The 19403-nt window shown below is 34.2% G+C and overlaps 1 protein-coding gene across 2 annotated transcripts in view; it reads left to right on the forward strand.

The window, feature by feature from the left end:
- Positions 1–19403, forward strand: part of LOC108305413 (UDP-glucose:glycoprotein glucosyltransferase 2) — a 172952-nt gene that overhangs the window by 141461 nt on the left and 12088 nt on the right. For both annotated transcript variants that reach the window (XM_017530058.2, XM_017530059.2), the window contains exons 18-22: positions 559–682; positions 769–867; positions 2983–3077; positions 15430–15636; positions 17578–17709. In XM_017530058.2, the coding sequence (XP_017385547.1) occupies positions 559–682; positions 769–867; positions 2983–3077; positions 15430–15636; positions 17578–17709 (657 nt within the window). The remainder of the gene's footprint in view (positions 1–558; positions 683–768; positions 868–2982; positions 3078–15429; positions 15637–17577; positions 17710–19403) is intronic.

Below are 19403 nucleotides of genomic sequence, written 5' to 3' on the forward strand. Positions count from 1 at the left end.
TTAAAAATGAAATGATGATCTTTGCAGCAACATAGACTCAGCTGGAGGCCAAGCAAACTAACACAGAAACAGGAAACCAAACACCACATGTTCTCACTTGTAAGTGGAAGCCATACATTGGGTACTCATGGACATAAAGATAGCAGCAATAGAAAGCTGGGACTTCCAGAGGGGAGAGGGAAGGAAAAAGTGGGGGAAGAGCTGAAAAATTATCTGGCACTAAGGTCACTAACTGGTTAATGGGATCAGTCATAACCCTAACATCAGCATTACATGATATACCCATGTTGTAACCAACCTGCACAGGTACCCTTGAATCTAAAAGAAAAGCTGAAAGTTTTCAAAAACCAATATTTAATTAAATTTATTTTAGGCACAGTTGCATCTAAAAATTGCTTAATTGGAAAAAAATCTAATTTTTACAAGAAAATATATTGTAATAATTCTAATTTGCATATTCTTTATTTTTGATTAAGTAATCTTTATATTATCTGCATAATTTTTAAAACATGGATATAAATTGCCTATATTATCTAAATAACATTTTTGTTATTTTAGGGCACATTCAATGATCACATGAATGCAATTGATTTTCTAATGGAAAAGAATAATGTTGTACCCCGTATAAATTCTTTGATTTTGCATACTAACCAGCAGTACCTTAATTTAATATCTACATCAGGTAAAATAATCCTATACTGTTCTACAAATGCTTATTGAACTGTGAATGCTTTATTTATATTTAACATTTAATTTGAAATTTTTCAGTAACTGCTGATATTGAAGATTTCTCTACTTTCTTTTTCTTGGATTCACAAGATAAGAGTGCTGTAATTGCAAAGAACATGTATTATTTAACCCCAGACGGTAATAAGCATATTTTATTTACCTGAATTCATTCCTAAAGTGATAAAAACTTGTAATCTTTATAAAGCAGTTGCATAATACATTTTAATAAGTTGCTATTCTTGAGTAGAGACCTAGGTTTCAATTTTAGAGTTTGTAAAATTTTTAGTATTTAAGATGTGCTGAGAAAACAATGCCTTCTATTCTAACTTTATCTTGGTTTTTTTGTTTTTTTTTTCTTTTGCCTTTTTTAAAGTAAAGTTTTCACCTTTTTTAGAAAAGAATAAAAACTTCTCAGTACTATGTAAACTATCTTATAATGTATAAATAAAAGTACAATTCCTGGATCAGAGAAGATAATAATTCTATATTCTGTTTAAATAACATGCGGATGTTTTGCTTGAGATAGGGGTTACAACCAGAAGACAGGAGACTGAGACAGAAACACGCTTGGAAGAAAGGATTTAGCCACACTGAGAAGTTGGCAGTAGGACCACAGATTTGTTAGGATACAGTTGACTATTCAGATGGATGAATATGATTAGAATTTGGTTGGTTTTTGTTTTGCTTTGTTTGGCCTGCTTTGCAGAAATAAAAACAATAGCCAATGAGTAAAAGGTTAAAGAAGGTTGATTTTGGTTTCAGTAGAGAAGTGGTAATTTTCTAACAGTGAGAGTGCCATAAACAGATGGAATGAACTATGTTGTAAGGGACAAATTTTTATATGGGAGAGAGATTTAAAGCAAAGGCCACACAACCAGTTTTTGTAAATGCTGTAGATTAAATCCAAGTTTCTACCAGATGGCTCCTGGATTACTTTCTAACAGATTCCATGATTCTATGTTCATAAAGGAGTCTGGCTACATTAAATGCAACAAATGATAAAATATATAATCAACAATATTAACAAACATAATATAAGACATAATATAAATAATAATAAAATATATAATAGTCCCCTTTTATGGCAGGCTACATCCCCTAACGTGAAGGCAAAAAGACATAGAGAAGTAAGAAAAAATAGAAACATATTTATCCCAGATCTGTGTTATATTTCACAAATATCTCGGGGAGGGGGGAACAAACTAAACACACACACACACATTTAAAAAAATTAAGGAATAAGTTAACCTGTAATTTATGCTCTTTAGTTAACTCTCTTGCAATTTAAAAGAATGTTGGCACTGAGAATCAAATTTTCTCTTTGTATTTCTGTAAATGTGTAAAGAAATAATAGTTTTGAGAAATTACTTAGTGCTTTTGAAATATTTCTCAATATACAAGCTGTGATGGTGAAAAGGCTGTCATTAAAAAGGCACAGAAATTCTTTAGCTTTCTTCTTTAAAAAGAATGTTACTCTCTTACCCATAAGTTGTTTCTGAAGATTGCAAGTGAAATCAAGGCTGTCCTTTTTGTTATTTTTTTATCTTTCACTAGCCAAAGCTAGTTTTTATATGGTTAGATCACACTGACTATGATAATAACTGTAGTTTCAAATCTATTCAGAAGTAAGTTTTAGGTATAGCAAAATTTTTTATAATTATTTTAAATTGGTAGCCTGGTTGTAAGGACCAGTTTTTCTGTAGGTTTTCTTGATGGCCAGACAAGTATCATTTCAGGTGTTATCTGCTTAATGCTGGATGAAATTAAACCCATTTAATTGAGACTTCAGAATATTGATGGAACAAGATGATATAAATTTGACCATGTTCATGATAGCTAAACAGTTTGAAATAAATGAACTGTAAGCTAATAAAATATTGCTGTTTTCTGTATCTACTAATAAGCTTGATTGTTCTGGTTTTACATACATGTGGGATATAAAAAACAAATTTCTTTTTGTTACAAATGTAGCTAGAGGCAGATTTGCTTACCAATGCTGGGAGCTTTATATAAGCTTATATAAAGAATTACCCTTGTAGCATTTTTATATGTAATTTTATATGTATTTATATGTATATATGTGTACATGCATACACACATCCATACATAAAATTTTAGCAATCTTTGCTTATTTTTAGAAATATTATTTTGATATATTTGTTATTATTTTTATGTGTTAACTATAAATGTTCCCCTGGTTTTTGTTTTATTTTTAAAAAGAGTTAATTTGACTAAACTGTTTGAAACTTTCAGATGACAGTACAATTTCTGCAGTCACTCTGTGGATTATTGCTGATTTTGATAAGCCTTCTGGGAGAAAACTTCTTTTTAATGCATTAAAGCACATGGTGAGTACCTAGATATTCTTACTAATAATTTTAATTTATTGCAATTTAAGGAAAGCAATATGAAGAACATGCATTAAATATTTTTTCCTCTCCATGTTAATGTTTTAATTAAATAGACTAAGGCAGGAATTTAAATTTAGTCTTCATGTAAGACAGGTAACTTTGCTCAGGAAAAGAAAAATCTACCTGTTTGCTGTGACTCATGACATATATTCTCTGGAGCCCTTGTGATCAGACATACACATATCTCATGTTGATTACAAGTAGGATATTAAAACAAAGTAAATAACTCTAGAACCTGTCACTACTTCAGTGACCCGAAATCCACTATTTACCAACAGTAACTAGTAATAGCAATTTTTGGTCACATAATTAAACAGCACTTTCTTTCCCTCATTATTTAAGAACAACTAAGTGAATTTATCTCACTGAAGAGTATTGTAAGCCTTAAGTCAACATTAAATTTCTTGTTATTAATTATAAACCAGTGTACTTCAAAAGAATACATTTCTGTATATAAAAGTACTCTTTCACAACCTTCTGTATTTCTAACTTAATGGATAAGTTTATCTGGATAAAAACATACTTAAGAAACATAAACCAAAATATTTTATGAAATTGTTTTTATATTAGCTAATTATAAATGTATTCCCATATAACAAATTACCCGTTGGTGGCTTAAAACAATGAACATTTGTCTTAGCAGTTTCTGAGGTTCAAGAATTTAGGAGCAACTTAGCTGAGGAGTTCTAGCTTAGATTCTTTTATGAGGATATAGCTAAGATGTTGGTTATAATTGCAGTGATCTGAAGCCTTCACTGGAGCCAGGTGGACAAGCTTCTAAGATGATTCACTTACATGCCACGGCAGGAGTCCTCAGTATTGCACTGGCTTTTGCAGAGTGCTTCATTCTATTGCCACGTAGACCTGTTTTTGGTATTACTTAAGTGCCCTCACAACATGGCACCTTCCTTTTTCCATAACAAGTGCTAAAGAGATAAAGACTGAGCCACAATGTCACAATCTAGCCTCAAAAGTTACACACAGTATTTTCTGTTTGTTAAGCAAATAATTTCTGTTCAGTATGAGAGGTGCTATACAGGGCATGAATACCAGGAGATGGGGATCGTTCGGGCCATCTTGGAGACTATAGCCACCACATTAAGAATAAATAATGCATCTTAAATGAAATATTTTTATTTCATATTAGACCATGTCAGAATGCATTTGGGCTTTATTCCATAGCCTGCAGATCAGAAAATTTCAAAAAATGGCTGTTTGGGATTTATTGCATCTATTGGGAGAAATTAACTTTCTCCTGCTGTTTCTTCTCAGAAAGTTCTGGGTGTGTTTGTTCTTTGAGAGGCTCACAAACTGCCTTTCTTCAGTGGTTACAATGTATCTAGCAGATAACTTTCTCTTGATTTAGTTGCTGCTTCTGTAACTTTCAAAAGTACTATGTTTTTGGTAACTATTTATTTCTTATAGGATGGATGATTATTTTTATTGTCCCAAAGTTTTTCAAAACCGAAATATCTTTAAAATAACAAATTAAAAACACTATAATATCTGAAGTAGAATTATGAGGACAAGAAACAATTTTGGATCCCAAAATGCTACCTGTTGGAATTATAAAAATCAAAAAAAGATAACCTTTGTCTAATGAAATCATTTCACTGTAGTTTTTCTTTCACCCAAGTATTTTACCTTTTTTTCTGGTTATTTAATATCACATGTTCCTTGTACAAAATCAGAAGTACATAAAATCAAAGATTAACAAGGAAGAAAAAGTAATCACCCATAAAACCTCTTTGAATGTTTAGGCGTATTTCCTTCCTGTTTTTTTTTATATTCATTTTTACATGGTTTAGATTACCACTTACAATTTTATCAAAATTGTTTTCCTATGTCAAACAATGTGTCAAAAAGAATTCAAATGGATACATGATAAACTGTCTACATGGAAATATCTAGTTACATTGAAAATTCAGGTGGTTTTGGTTTTTGCTACTGTTGATATTCATACAGTCATAAATAATTTTGAATGTGTAGCTTATCTGTTATTTTTTATTATCTCTTAGAATAGTTTATTAAAAATGACCCCATTTCTACTAAAAATACCAAATTAGCCAGACATGGTAGCACGTGCCTGTAATCCCAGCTACTGGGGAGGCTGAGGCAGGAGAATCCCTTGAACCCAGGAGGCAGAAGTTGCAGTGAGCCAAGATGGCACCATTGCACTCCAGCCTGGGTGACAGAGTGAGTCTGCATCTCAAAAAAAAAAAAAAAAGAAAAATGCATTTACTGAGCCCAGGCATAGTGGCTCATGCCTGTAATCCCACCTAATCCCAAGGCTAAGAAGGGAAGATTGCATGAGGCCAGGAGTTCAAGCTTAGTCTGGGCAACACTCCAAGACTCTGTCTCTAAAATAAATTTTTTTCAAACAATTAGCCATATGTGATGGTGTATGCCTGTAGTCCCCGCTATTAGAGAGTCTGAGGTGGGGAGGATCACTTGATCCCAGGAGTTTGAGACTGCAGTGAGCTATGATCACACCACTGCACTCTAGCCTGGGCAGTAGAGTGAGACCCCATCAATCAGTCAATCAATCAGTCAGTCAATAAAAGAATGTACTGAATATAAAGGTTGTTAACATTTTTAGACTCCTGATAATTTTTAAGAAATGTCTTTCCAAATGGTTATGAATTTTCGTAGTTTTTGAGAGGCTCTGTCACATCACAGTGTTGAAAGCCTTGATTTTTGTTATACCTAAATATTTCTGCCAATTTAAAAAAACAAGATGGTTTCTTTTAAAATTATTATTATCGTTATTATTATTTTTTGAGACAGGGTCTCACTCTGTCATCCAGGCAGCAGTACAGTGGTGTGATCTCAGCTTACCACTGTACCCACCTCCTGGGTGGCTTGGGACTATAGGTGCATACCATCATGCCCAGCTAATTTTTGTGTTTTTTTGTAGAGACGGGGGTTTTGCCTTGTCACCCAGGTGGTGTCAGACTCCTGAGCTCAAGTGATCTACTTGCCTCTGCTTCCCAAAGTGCTGAGATTACAGGTGTGAACCACTGTGCCTGGCCAAAAATGGCTTCTTATTTGTATTTATTTGACAAGTAGTGATAGGGAACATTTTTCTTTTAGTGTGACTTTATATTTATTTATTTTTAGCTTAGATGCAGGGGGCACATGTGGAGATTTGTTACGTGGGCATATTGTGTGATGCTGAGATTTGAGCTTCTAATGATACTGTTGCCCAAGTAGCAAACATAGTATCTGATAGGTAGTTTTTCAACTCTTGTGGCCCCCTTTCTCCGTCCCTAACCCCTTGTGGGGTCCCCAGTGTCTATTCACATATTTGTGTCCCTGAGTATCCATTGTTTAGCTCCCACATAAGTGAGAACTGCAGCATTTGATTTTCTGGTTTTGTGTTAATTCACTTAGAATAATGGCTTCCAGCTGAGCCCATGTTGCTGCAGAGTACACGATCTCCTTCTGTCAATCAATGTGTACATTGATTTCAATCTGCACATATTGTGTAGTATTCCATGGTGTGTATGAGTCACATTTTCTTTATCCACTCCACCACTGATGGACACCTAGGTTGATTGCATGTCTTTGCCATTGTGATAAACATGAGTGCAGGTGTTTTTTTTTTGGTAGAATGATTTATTTTTCTTTGGACATATACCCAGCAAGGGAATTGTTGGGTCAAATGGTAATTCTGTTTTTAGTTCTCTGAGAAATCTCCAAACTGCTTTTCACAGTGGCTGAACTAATTTTCATTCCCACTGTCTTTAGGCATTCCCTTTTTCTCTGCAACCTCACGAGTATCTGTTATTTTTTGACTTTTGAACAATAGCAATTCTGACTAGTGTGAGATAGTATCTCATTGTGGTTTTGATTTGCATCTCTCTGATGACTAGTGGTATTGAGCATTTTTTCATGTTTGTTGGCTGCTTGTATGTTGTCTTCTTAGAAGCGTCTGTGTCCTTTGCTTACTCTATAATGGGGTTATTTGTTTTTGTCCTCTTGATTTATTTATGGAACATTTTTCTATGTTTGTTAGCCAGTTATGTTTCTTTTTTGAATAAGCATTTTCCTGTAACTTTGTCTGGTGCTCCTGGGGAAAAAAATTTTACAGTGTGACTCTCTACCCGCTAGTCGTCCTTCCAAGTTGGAGAGGCATGCTAACACTGCTTCCTATCTGATATCTAGAAAACAGCAACAACAAAAACACTGTCACCACTGTTTCTTTCAACTTTTATTTTAACTTTAAGAGTCCATGTGCAGGATGTTCAGGTTTGTTACATAGGTAAATGTATGCCGTGGTGATTTGCTGCACAGATCATCCCATTGCTAGATATTAAGCCCTGCATCCCTTAGCTCTTCTTCCTGGTGCTCTCCCTCCCCACACCCCACACCCCACACCCCCAATGGGCCCCAGTGTATGTTGTTTCTGCCATTTTGTCCATGTGTTCTCATCATTCAGCTCCCTCTTACAAATGAGAATATGTGATGTTTAGTTTTCTGTTCTTGAGTTAGTTTGCTGAGGATAATGGCCTCCAACTACATGTCCCTGCAAAGGACATGATTTCATTTCATTTTATGGATGCATAGTATTCCCTGCTATTATGTACCACATTTTCTTTATCCAGTCTATCATTGATGGGCATTTAGGTTGATTCCATGTTTTTGCTATTGTGAATAGTGCTGCAGTGAACATACAACGTGCATGTATCCTTATAATATTTAACGGAATGATTTATATTCCTTTGGGTATATACCCAGTAATGGGATTGCTGGGCCAAATGGTAATTTTGTTTTCAGTTCTTTGAGAAATCTTCAAACTGCTTTTCACAGTGGCTGACCTAATTTTTATTCCCCCTGTGTTTAAGCATTCTCTTTTCTCTGCAACCTCGCCAGCATCTGTTCTTTTTTGGCTTTTTAGTAATGGCCATTCTGACTGGCATGAGATGTTATCTCATTGTGGTTTTGATTTGCATTTCTCTGATGATCAGTGATATGGAGTTTTCTTTCCATATTTGTTGGCCACATGTATGTCTTCCTTTCAGAAGAGTCTGTTCATGTACTTTGTCTACTTTTTAATGGGGTCATTTGATCTTTTCTTGTTAATTTGTTTGTTTCTTGTAGACTCTGGATATTAGACCTCTGTTAATGGATAGATTGCAGAAATTGTTTCCCATTTCATAGATTGTGTGTTCTCTCTGATGATAGTTTATTTTGCTGTGCAGAAGCTCTTTTGTTTAATTATTACTATATCTCATTTGTCAATTTGTGCTTTCATTGCAATTCCTTTTGGCATTTTTGTCATGAAATCTTTGCCCATGTCTATGTCCAGAATGGTATTGCCTAGATTTTCTTCTAGGGTTTAAATAGTTTTGGGTTTTACATTTAAGTCTTTAATCTATCTTGAATTAATATTTGTATAAGGTGTAAGGGAGGGGTCCAGTTTCAGTTTTCTGCATATGGCTAGCCAGCACTTCCAGCATCATTTATTAATTAGGGAACCCTTTCCCCATTGCTTGTTTTTGTCCGTTTTGTCAAATTATCAGATGGCTGTAGGTGTGTGATCTTATTTCTGAGTTCTCTTTTCTGTTCCATGGGTGTATGTATCTGTTCTTCTACCAGTACCATGCCATTGTGGTTACTGTAGCCTTGTATATTTTGAAGTTGGTTAGTGTCATACTCCAGCTTTGTTCTTTTTGCTTAGGAATGGCTTGACTATGTGGGCTCTTTTTTGGTTCCATATAAATTTTAAAATCACTTTTTCTAAATATATGAAGAATGTCACTGGTAGTTTAATAGGAATAACATTGAATCTATAAATTACTTTGGGCAGTATGGCCATTTTCACAATGTTGATTCTTCCTATCCATGAGCATGGAATTTTTTTTTTCATAGGTTTGTGTCCTCTCTGATTTCCTTTGAGCAGTGGTGTGTAATTCTCCTTGAAGAGGTTCTTTACTTCCCTTGTTAGCTGTATTCCTAGGTATTTTATTCATTTTGTAGCAATTGTGAATGGGTTGGCTCTCTGCTTATTTGTTGGTGTATAAAAATGCTAGAGATTTCTGCACATTGATTTTGTATCCTGAGACTTTGCTGAAGTTGTTTATCAGCTTAAGACACTTTTGGGCTGAGACGATGGAGTTTTCTAGATATAAAATCGTGTTATCTGCAAACAAAGAAAATTGGACTTCCTCTCTTCCTATTTGAATACCCTTTATTTCTTTCTCTTGCCTGATCGCCCTGGCCAGAACTTCCAATACTATGTTGAATAGGAGTGTGGTGAGAGAGGGCACCCTTGTCTTGTGCCAGTTTTCAAGGGAAATGTTTCCAGCTTTTGCCCATTCAATATAATATTGGCTGTGAGTTTGTCATATATGGCTTTTACTGTTTTGAGGAATGTTCCTTTAATACCTGGTTTGTTGAGTGTTTTTAACATGATGGAATGTTGAATTTTATCAAAGACCTTTTCTGGATTGATACAATCATGTGGTTTTTGTCTTTAGTTCTGTTTATGTGATGAATCACATTTATTGATTTGTATATGTTGAACCAACTTTGCCTTCTGGGGATGAAGCCAACTTGATGGTGATGGATGAGCTTTTATATGTGCTGCTGGATTTTGTTTGCCAGTAGTTTATTGAGGATTTTTGCATTGATGTTTATCAAGGATACTGGCCTGAAGTTTTCTTTTTTTGTTGTATTTCTGCCAGGTTTTGGCATCAAAATGATGCTGGTGTCATAGAATGAGTAAGGGAGGAGTCTTTCTTCAATTTTTTGAAATAGTTTCAGTAGAAATGGTACCAGCTCTTCGTTGTACCTCTGGTAGGATTCAGCTGTGAATCTGTCTGGTCCTGGGCTGTTTTTGCTTGGTAGGCTATTTATTACTGCCTCAATATCAGAACTTGATGTTGGTATATTCAGGGATTCAGTTTCTTCCTGGTTCAGTCTTGGGAGGGTGTATCTGTTAATGAATTTATTTATTTCTCCTGGATTTTCTCTTTTATATGCATAGAGGCATCTGTAGTATTCTCTTATGGTTGTTTGTATTTTTGTGAAGCCAGTGGTGATATGCCCCATATCACTTCTGACTGTGTTTATTGGATTCTTCTCTCTTTTCTTCTTCAGTCTAGATAATGATATATTTCATTAATTTTTCAAAAAAAAAAAAAACAGCTTCTGCATTTGTTGATTTTTTTTAAGGGGTTTTGCATGTGTGTAACCCCTTCAGTTCAGCTCTGATCTTGGCTATTTCTTGTCTCCTGCTAGCTTTGGGGTTTATTTGCTCTTGTTTCTCAAATTCTTTTAATTGAGATGTTAGGTTGTTAACTTAAGATCTTTCTAGCTTTTGATTTGGGTATTTAGTGCATTTTTCTATTAACACTGCTTTCTCTGTGTCCCAGAGATTCTGGTTCATTGTCTTTTTGTTCTCATTAGTTTCAAAGTACTTCTTGAGTTCTGCCTTAATTTCGTTATTTACTCAAGAGTCATTCAGGAACAGGTTTTTTAATTTTCATGTAGTTGTGTGATTTTGAATGAATTTCTTAGTCTTCAGTTCTACTTTGATTCCATTGTGATCTGAAAGATTGCTATGATTTCACTTCTTTTGCATTTGCTGAGGAGTGTTTTCTTTCAATTATGTGATAGATTTTGGAGTAAGTGCCATGTGGCAATGAGAAGAATGTATATTCTGTTGGTTTTTGGTAGAGATTTCTGCAGATATCTATCAGGTCCACTTGATCCAGAGCTGAGTTCAGGTCCTAAATATCTGTTAATTTTCTGTCTTGATGATCTGTTTGTCTAATATTGTCAGTGGGGTGTTAAGGTCTCTTGCTATTATTGTGTGGGAGTCTATGTCTCTTTGTAGATCTCTTAAGAATTTGCTTTATGAAGCTGGGTGCTTCTGTATTGGGTGCATATATATTTAGGATGGTTAGCTTTTCTCGTTGAATTGAACAGTTCACAATTATGTAATGTTCTTTTTTGATCTATGTTGGTTTAAAGTCTGTTTTGTCAGAAACTGAGATTGCAACTCCTGCTTTTTTTGTTTTCCATTTGTTTGTAAATTTTCCTTTATCTCTTTATTTTGAGCTTATGTGTGTCTTTCCATGTGAGATGGATCTCTTCAACACAGCATGTTGATGGGTCTTCACTCTTTATCTAGCTTGCCATTCTTTGTCTTTTAATTGGGGCATTTAACCCATTTAAGTTTAAAGTTAGTATTGTTATGTGTGAATTTGATGCTGTCATCATGATGCTAGCTGGTTATTTTGCAGTCTTGTTTATGTGGTTGATTCATAGTGTCACTGGTCTGTGTACTTCATTGTGGATTTGTTGTGGCTGCTAATATTTTTTCCTTTCTATACTTAGTGCTTCCTTCAGAAGCTCTTGCAAGGCAGGCCTGGAGGTGATGAATTCCCTCAGCATTTGCTTTTCCTTCACTTATGAAGCTTAGTTTGGGCAGTTATGAAATTCTGGGTTGGAAATTCTTTTCTTGGCCCCCAATCTCTTCGGGCTTGTAGAGTTTCAACTGAGAGGACTGGTGGTAGTCTGATGGGCTTCCCATTGAAGATGACCTTGCCTTTCTCTCTGGCTGCCCCCTAAACATTTTTTTCTTTCATTTTGACCTTGGAGAATCTGATGATTACATGTCTTGTGGTTGATCTTCTCATGGAGTGTCTTACTGCGGTTCTCTGAATTTCCTGAATTTGAATGTTGACCTTTCTTGCTAGATTGTGGAAGTTCTGCTGCATGATATTCTGAAGTATGTTTTTCAACTTGGTTCTGTTCTCCCAGGTACCCCATCAGTCATAGGTTTGGTCTTTCTACGTAATCCCATAGTTCTGAGAGGTTTTGTTTGTTCCTTTTCTTCTTCTTCTTTTTTTTTTTAAAGTTGTCTGCCTGTCTTATTTCATCAAGATAGTTTTCAAGTTCTGAATTTTTTTCCTCTGGTTGGTCTGTTTGGTTATTGATACTTGTGGTTGCATTGTGAAGTTCTCATGTTGTTTTTCAGCTCCATCAGGTTATTTATATTCCTCTCTAAACTGGTTGTTCTGGTTTACAGCTCCTGTAATGTTTTATCATAGTGCTTACTTTCTTTGCATTGAGTTAGATCATGCTCCTTAGCTTAGTGAAGTTCCTTATTACCCACCTTCTGAAGCCTGCTTCCATCACTTCAGCCTTGTCAGCCTCAGCCCAATTCTGTGCTGTTGCAGGACAGATGCTGTCATTAGGAGAAGAGACATTCTGGCTTTTTGAGTTTTCAGCACTTTTGCTTTGTTTATTTCTCATCTTTGTGGGCATATCTACCTTCGATTTTTAAGGTTGCTGATCTTTGAGTGTGGATTTTGTGGCTTGTAGGCGCTACAATTTTATCATTAACTCAGAGAAGCATTTTATAGATTAACATTTTGCATTTCACTTTGCATTCTGACATTTAGTGTGTGATTTTCTTGACAGTTAAAAAATTTCCATATTAGAACTATCAGTCTTTTAAAATATTCATCATTTTTATACTTAGAGTTTTGTGGGTGTTGGTTGGTTTGCTTGTGTGTTCATTTGCTTGTTTTGAGACAGAGTCTCATTCGCCAAGCCTGGAGTGCAGTGGTGCAATCTCAGCTCACTGCAACCTACACCTCCCAGTTTCAAGTGATTTTCCTGCTTCAGCCTCCTAAGTGGCTGGGATTACAGGTGTGCACACCATGCCCAGCTAATTTTTTATTTTTTAGTAGAGATGGAGTTCACCATGTTGGCCAGGGTGGTTTGAACACCTCACCTCAGGTGATGCGCCTGCCTCAGCCTCCCAAAGTGTGCGATTACAGGCATTAGCCACCGCACCCAGCCACTTACAGTTTTAATTCTTTAATTATCCTTTCTATATATCAAACATATTGAGGTCAAAACAAAATAGTAACTTTTCACTTGTCCAAGGAAACTGACAAATTTTTTAATTCTCTCCTTTCCTAGCTTGCTTTCTTCCACCTTTGTAAATTTAAGCAGATGTCAGTAGTTTTAAGAAACTTTACAGTAGCTGTAAGGAATATTTTAACACTTTGAATATATCATCTCATTCCCTTCTCACTTCTATTGTTTCTGATAAGAAGTTAGCCTTCAATATTAATGAGATTCTTTTGTATACAATGGGAAGAGCATTTCTCTTGCACTTTTCAAGATACTAGCTTTGACTTTGAACATTTTGACTCTGATGTGTCTGGCTGTGGATATCTTTACATTTATCCCTCTTGGAGTACATTGAGCATCTTAAATTTGTAAATTATATTATTAATCAAAATTGGGAAACTCAGTCATTTTTAAGTATTTTCTGTTTCATTTTTCTTCTCTTACTGGCTCTCCTATTATGCATATGTTGGCATGCGTAATGGTGTCCCACATTTCTCTGAGAACCTGTTCATTTTTTTAATCCTTTTTACATTTTGTTCTTCAGATTATATAATCTTTATTGATTTATCTTCCAGTTGCCATTCCAAATTGTTTACATGAAAATACATACATATCCACTTATAAATTATTAGAATTGATTTTATAGTTTAAGGTTGTTAAATACCAGGTCAATGTACATAATTAATTCTCTTTCTAAGAGTTGCAACAAATAAGAAATATAATTTAAATATAGATAACATTTACAACAATATAAAAAAATCAAACCCTGGAAATATTTTTGTGAAAACTGTCAAGCAGATTCAAAAACTCATCCAGAAATTCAAAGCACCAAGAGTAGCTAAAATAATCTTAAAACACAAAAAGGAATAATTGCTTTACTAAATATCAAGATCTTTGATAAAACTATGTAATTGAAAACAATTTGGTATTAGCACCAGGATAGAAAAACAGATCAATGGAAGAAGGGCAGAGAACCCAGAAACAGATCCATGCATATATTGACACTTGATTTATTGGAAAGTTGGGTTTATGGAACAGTAGGGTAATCTTTGACACTTCCCCCTTTTCACATCATACACAAAAATTGATTCCAGATGGATTATAGATCTAAACATTAAAGGCAAAACAATAAATCTTAAAGACAGTATAAATCATCTTTTTGACTTTAGAGAAAGATTTCTAAAATGAGACTGAAAACCCAGTAGCCATCAGGTATAATACCAATAAATTGCACTACGTTAAAATTAAGGACTGCTTCCCATCAGAACACATCATCAGTACACTACAAAACAAGCCATGGAGTGGGAAAAGCGTATCTCTACACATATAACAACAACAGAAAAAAACCCTTAAGTCTTGGAAATCAAATTCCTCCAAGTCAGGGGCCAAAAAAAAATCCAAAAAACACTGGAAGCAGATTGAACAGGCAAGTCAGAAAAGAAGCCAAAGATACTAATCAAAGGATATTTTGTATCATTATTCATAAGAGCAAAGCAAATTAAAACCCTGATGGTATAACTTTACATATGTATGAGAATGATTTAAATTAAAATCTGATAATACAAAGTGTTTCTTAGGATGTGAGGTAGTGGAACTCTTATGTGTTGCTGGTGGAAGTGAAAACTAGTTCAATTATTTTGAAAAAACTGTTTAGCGTCTTCTGAAATGGAAGATATATATATATATATATATATATATATATCCTGTTTGTAGAGCTCTAAACTAGAAAAATCTCAAATGTCCAGCAACAGTAGAATGAATAAAAGAGTGTGCATGTTCATATGATGGAATTCTGTACAGTACCAAAAACTCACTACAGCTACAGAAAACAGTATTGATAAATCTCACATTATTGAGTGGGGAAAGAACACAAAATAATACTGTGTGATTCCATTTACATGAAGTTTAAATTGATTAAATATTTAGCAATGCAAGATTAGGGGATAAGCTATAAATAAGAGCAAACTTGTTATGACCATAAATGACAAGAGAGTGGTTGTCTTTAGAAAAGTGAAGGGTATGTTAATTGACAGAGATCTGAGGAATATTTGGGGGGTTGCTGGCAGTGCCATTGACCAGGATAGTAGTTTCATGGGTTCATACATTGAGCTCTACATTTTGTTCTGTGTATTTTTTATTTATGTTATTTCACATACTTACAAAAAGTTTAAATATAATATTACATTACAAATAAACCTTTATGCAAAGATATGAAAGAATTAGAGTTAGTAAAGTGATTCTTTTTTAGGCTTTTTCAGTGGTATATCACGTTCAGTACAGTCAACATGGGAGGACTTTGATAGTGTAAGATGGTGCATGATACAGTGAACAAACTTGATGGGAAAGACAATATATTCAACTGTAAAAAGATATGTAAGATGCTGGTCTTTTTAATCTATAAATGTGTTTGCAGAAAATAAGTGTTCATAGTCGGTTGGGGATTATTTATAATCCTACGTCAAAAATAAATGAAGAGAACACAGCTATTTCTAGAGGAATTTTGGCAGCTTTTCTCACACAGAAGAACAGCTTTTTGAGCAGCTTTCTTGGGCAACTGGCAAAGGAAGAAACTGCTACAGCTATTTACTCTGGAGATAAAATTAAAACATTCCTGATTGAGGTCAGTAACTATTGGTTTGAAATATTAAATATGTACATATCATTGCATATTTAAAAAATGTAAGTGAGTGTACTTGGAGACGTTACTGAAAAACATTGATAGGTTTAAACAAATGGGGATAACAAACATTTCTTTTCAAATAGGAAAAAATAAACATTAAATGATAGGGCTTTGCAGAGGCATTTAATAAATCAGATTGCATATGTTTCATTAACTACTTCATAATTCTTAAAGTTGATGGCATTCTAGTTAGGATATGTACTTAAGTGAAGAATTGGAGGTTAAAGCATTGTATAAATAATCCTCAGATATTTCACTGAAAGGGTCCATTATGGGGGGAATTTCAAAGATGATCCTCTGGAAGAATCATTATTCATTCAAAAAATATATGTTGATTTTTTATCAGACAATGGAGATAAACTTGTGAACAAGCAGATAGAATCCCTGTCCCTGTTCTTTGTGGAGCTTACACTGTAGCAGGAAAGACAGACAAAATATTAATAAGTGGTTTTGATTGATTTGCTTTCAAAAACCAGGTCATTAGCCAAGGATTAGAGTGACAGTATGTAGTTTTAAAGGGTCGAGGACAAAAAGAGGAAATGTCAAATATTTTTCAATTATTCTGAGATTGAGAAAATAAATTAAATACATTAGTGGAGGAAGATTTCTGGTTGTTGCTGAGGGCCCACTTGAGGCTAATGATCATAATTTAATGCGAGATCTGCATTGGTTACCTGTTTTTCTCCAGCTGTATTTTACTGTTTTCAACCAGTTGCAGACTCAGCAGAGTTGTGTTTAACCAATGTTGGGGTTTTGCCCAATGAATATGACTAAGGGGAAGCATTCAAGGAAGCTAAACACGGAAAAGGTTTTGGTTATAGTAAAGTACTCAGAGATAGAACTTGGCTAAGAGGAAATTATGCCATGGGAAGGATGATGGACAGTGAATAAGTAGTAGAGTCTGTGGACTGAAAGGTTGAGTAATGGTTGATCTAGGGATAGGGGATGGTCACGAGGTTGTGGTCAGAGAGGGGACGATTGAAATGGGGATTTTGGAGGTAAAGAGGATAAGGGGCGTCACGGTCCAACACCACACCCACTGGCTACATATGGCTATGTTATACTTAAATTAAAATTAAATAAGATTTTTAATTCAGTTCCTCAGTCATAGTAGCCACATTTTGAATGTTGCATCACCATGTGAGGCCGTGGCTGCCATTTTAGACAGTGGAGGAGAACATTTTCATCATCATGAGAGCATCTGGGAACTTTTTAGAAATTTAGAATTTAAGGCCCTGATTCCACTGGAGTAGAATCTTCATTTTAACAAGATACCAGGTGGTTAGTATGCACATTAATGTTTGAGAAGTATTGAGAAAGAGAAATGCACCTTAGTATGAAGGTGTAATGAGCATATGTGTGGTTTATGTTCTGTGAATGTCCACGTATTTTTTTTTACTATAACCAACGGTTACTTTTGTTATTTCCATATTTAAATATATTATTATGAAACTGGTCTTCTGGGATTAGTATAATGGGGAGAAAGACAGTATTTCCATTTTAAACACTTTTTAAATTGAGAATACCAAAGGAGAGGTACTGCGTTCAGAATTTAATAAATATTTTACTTCATTTTCTTCATATCAAATTTTATTTAAATTGATATTCCCTAGTAATTTACTAATCTGGTAATTTCCCTAAAATTCCCAAAGAATGAGTAGCAAACTGAATCAACTTGTAATAAGATTTGAGCATATTATAAATGACTTGGCAAAACAGAATTCTTTTTTTAAAAATGTTCTTTCAGAAGAAAATTATACTAAATAATGATTTTTTAAAGTATTATTTTAAAATTTTACTATTAAAGGAATTTTTAAAGAAAATAATTTAATATACTTACTGTTTTCTTATTAGTTTCATCAATCTTTGCTTTTGCTTTAGGGGATGGATAAGAAAGCTTTTGAGAAAAAATATAACACTGTTGGAGTGAATATTTTCCGAACTCACCAGTTGTTCTGTCAAGACGTACTTAAATTGCGACCTGGAGAAATGGGTATTGTCAGCAATGGGAGAGTAAGTAGAAAAAACTATTTCTTTCCTTTTCCAGTGACACTGTAATGCACTGGTCTGACTTTTTTCTGTCACAATTCACCTGATGCAACACACACACAGGATGGTGTTCATGAGCCAAAGACACAAGACACAACTCAGCATAAATAAAATGGGATCATGACACACTTCCCCTTCCTTCTTCCTTTCCCCCATTCAGTGATGACGATGATGTGGATAAGAAAGAATGTTCTTTATGTGTCGTGCTTTTATTTTCTTCTAATATAAGTATTAGAACAAGTAACACACATCAAAACGTTGTCATTGAGAATCACTGTTGTAGTAAATATGTTATTACGTCTTTTTTCTTGTTCCTACATTTGTTTATGTTAAATAGCATTAGATACTATTATAAGTTTTGAAGTATCAAATAGTATAAATTGCCATGTAATATTTATTAATAAAATATTTACAGAGCTATAGGAAGAAAATCTCTTACTTTGACCACCCTAATAAAACTTACTGTTAATAGCCTATTGTTTTTTCTTCCAACCCTTTTTTCTACCATACGTGGATAGCCATTTCTGTTTTTTTTCAAAATACATGGTTATAATCCTATAATGTATAACTTTATATCATGGTTTTTCTGTTAATATAAATATTTTTCTGATTAGAGTCTTTGTAGACACATACAGAATAAATGGACGATATCTATATGTTAATATGTTTAATATGATAGTATGATTTTATTTCATACAAATTGTTTAAGTAAAATGAATCTGGTGCTTAGATTTATTAAGAAATCAACTAATGCAGTGTGTTTGACATATCTGTGGCTTGAATTTTCAAATTATATATCCCTAAATCATCTTCAAAGTTCTAATGCACTCTTAATGTTTTATTTGTTTTTCACTTGTTCACTTGCATGTTAGATTCAGGTTCATCTGTGTACAGTGCTATTTTACACATAAATGACAGCAGCTACCATTTATTGTAAAAAGCATTGGTGAATTTTTGTAGTGAGATATATAGAGCTCTATAAATGAAAGTACCTTTTCTCTTTAAAAGTTGCTTTGGGAGGAAATTAAGTTTTTAAAAGCATTTCTGAAGCTTTTGGCTGTCTTTGGCCATGTCAAGGTTTTTAAGGAATAAAGAGGGAAACAATGGCACCTGTTTTATCTAGCACTTTGCCTTTTAGTTATACACTAGGGAAAAGCTACCCTACGTCACCTTTGTCACTTTGATATAATTCATATAGTGTTACTCACTTTAATGATAACAAATACTAGATATAGTTATGTTCAACTTAGTTCTCATAAAGATAAAACTACATTTATATCTCAAAACATAAAGCTATGTTTTGTCCTTAGTTTCCTTAAAATTGACAAAAAAAATTAAGATATTAATCTTACACCTACTGTGAACCAAACATTCTTCTAGATTCGGAAGGCAGAGAAGTAAACAACTGTGTTTTCATGGGGCTAACGTTTTTGATGAGTAGAGACAGACAACAAACAGCACCGTTACTGATAAGGCATCTATCTTAAGTATGTTTATGCTGCTACAAAAATATATCACAGACTGGCTAATTTATCAAGAACAGAAATTTATTTCTTACACTTCTGGATGCTTGGAAATTTAAGGCCAAGGTGCTGCCACTGATGCCTGGTGAGGGCTGCTGTCTGCTTCCAGGATGGCCCCTTGCTGCTGTTTTTACA

Source organism: Cebus imitator, unplaced genomic scaffold (assembly GCF_001604975.1).
Source record: "Cebus imitator isolate Cc_AM_T3 unplaced genomic scaffold, Cebus_imitator-1.0 Scaffold62, whole genome shotgun sequence".
Lineage (NCBI taxonomy): Eukaryota > Metazoa > Chordata > Mammalia > Primates > Cebidae > Cebus > Cebus imitator.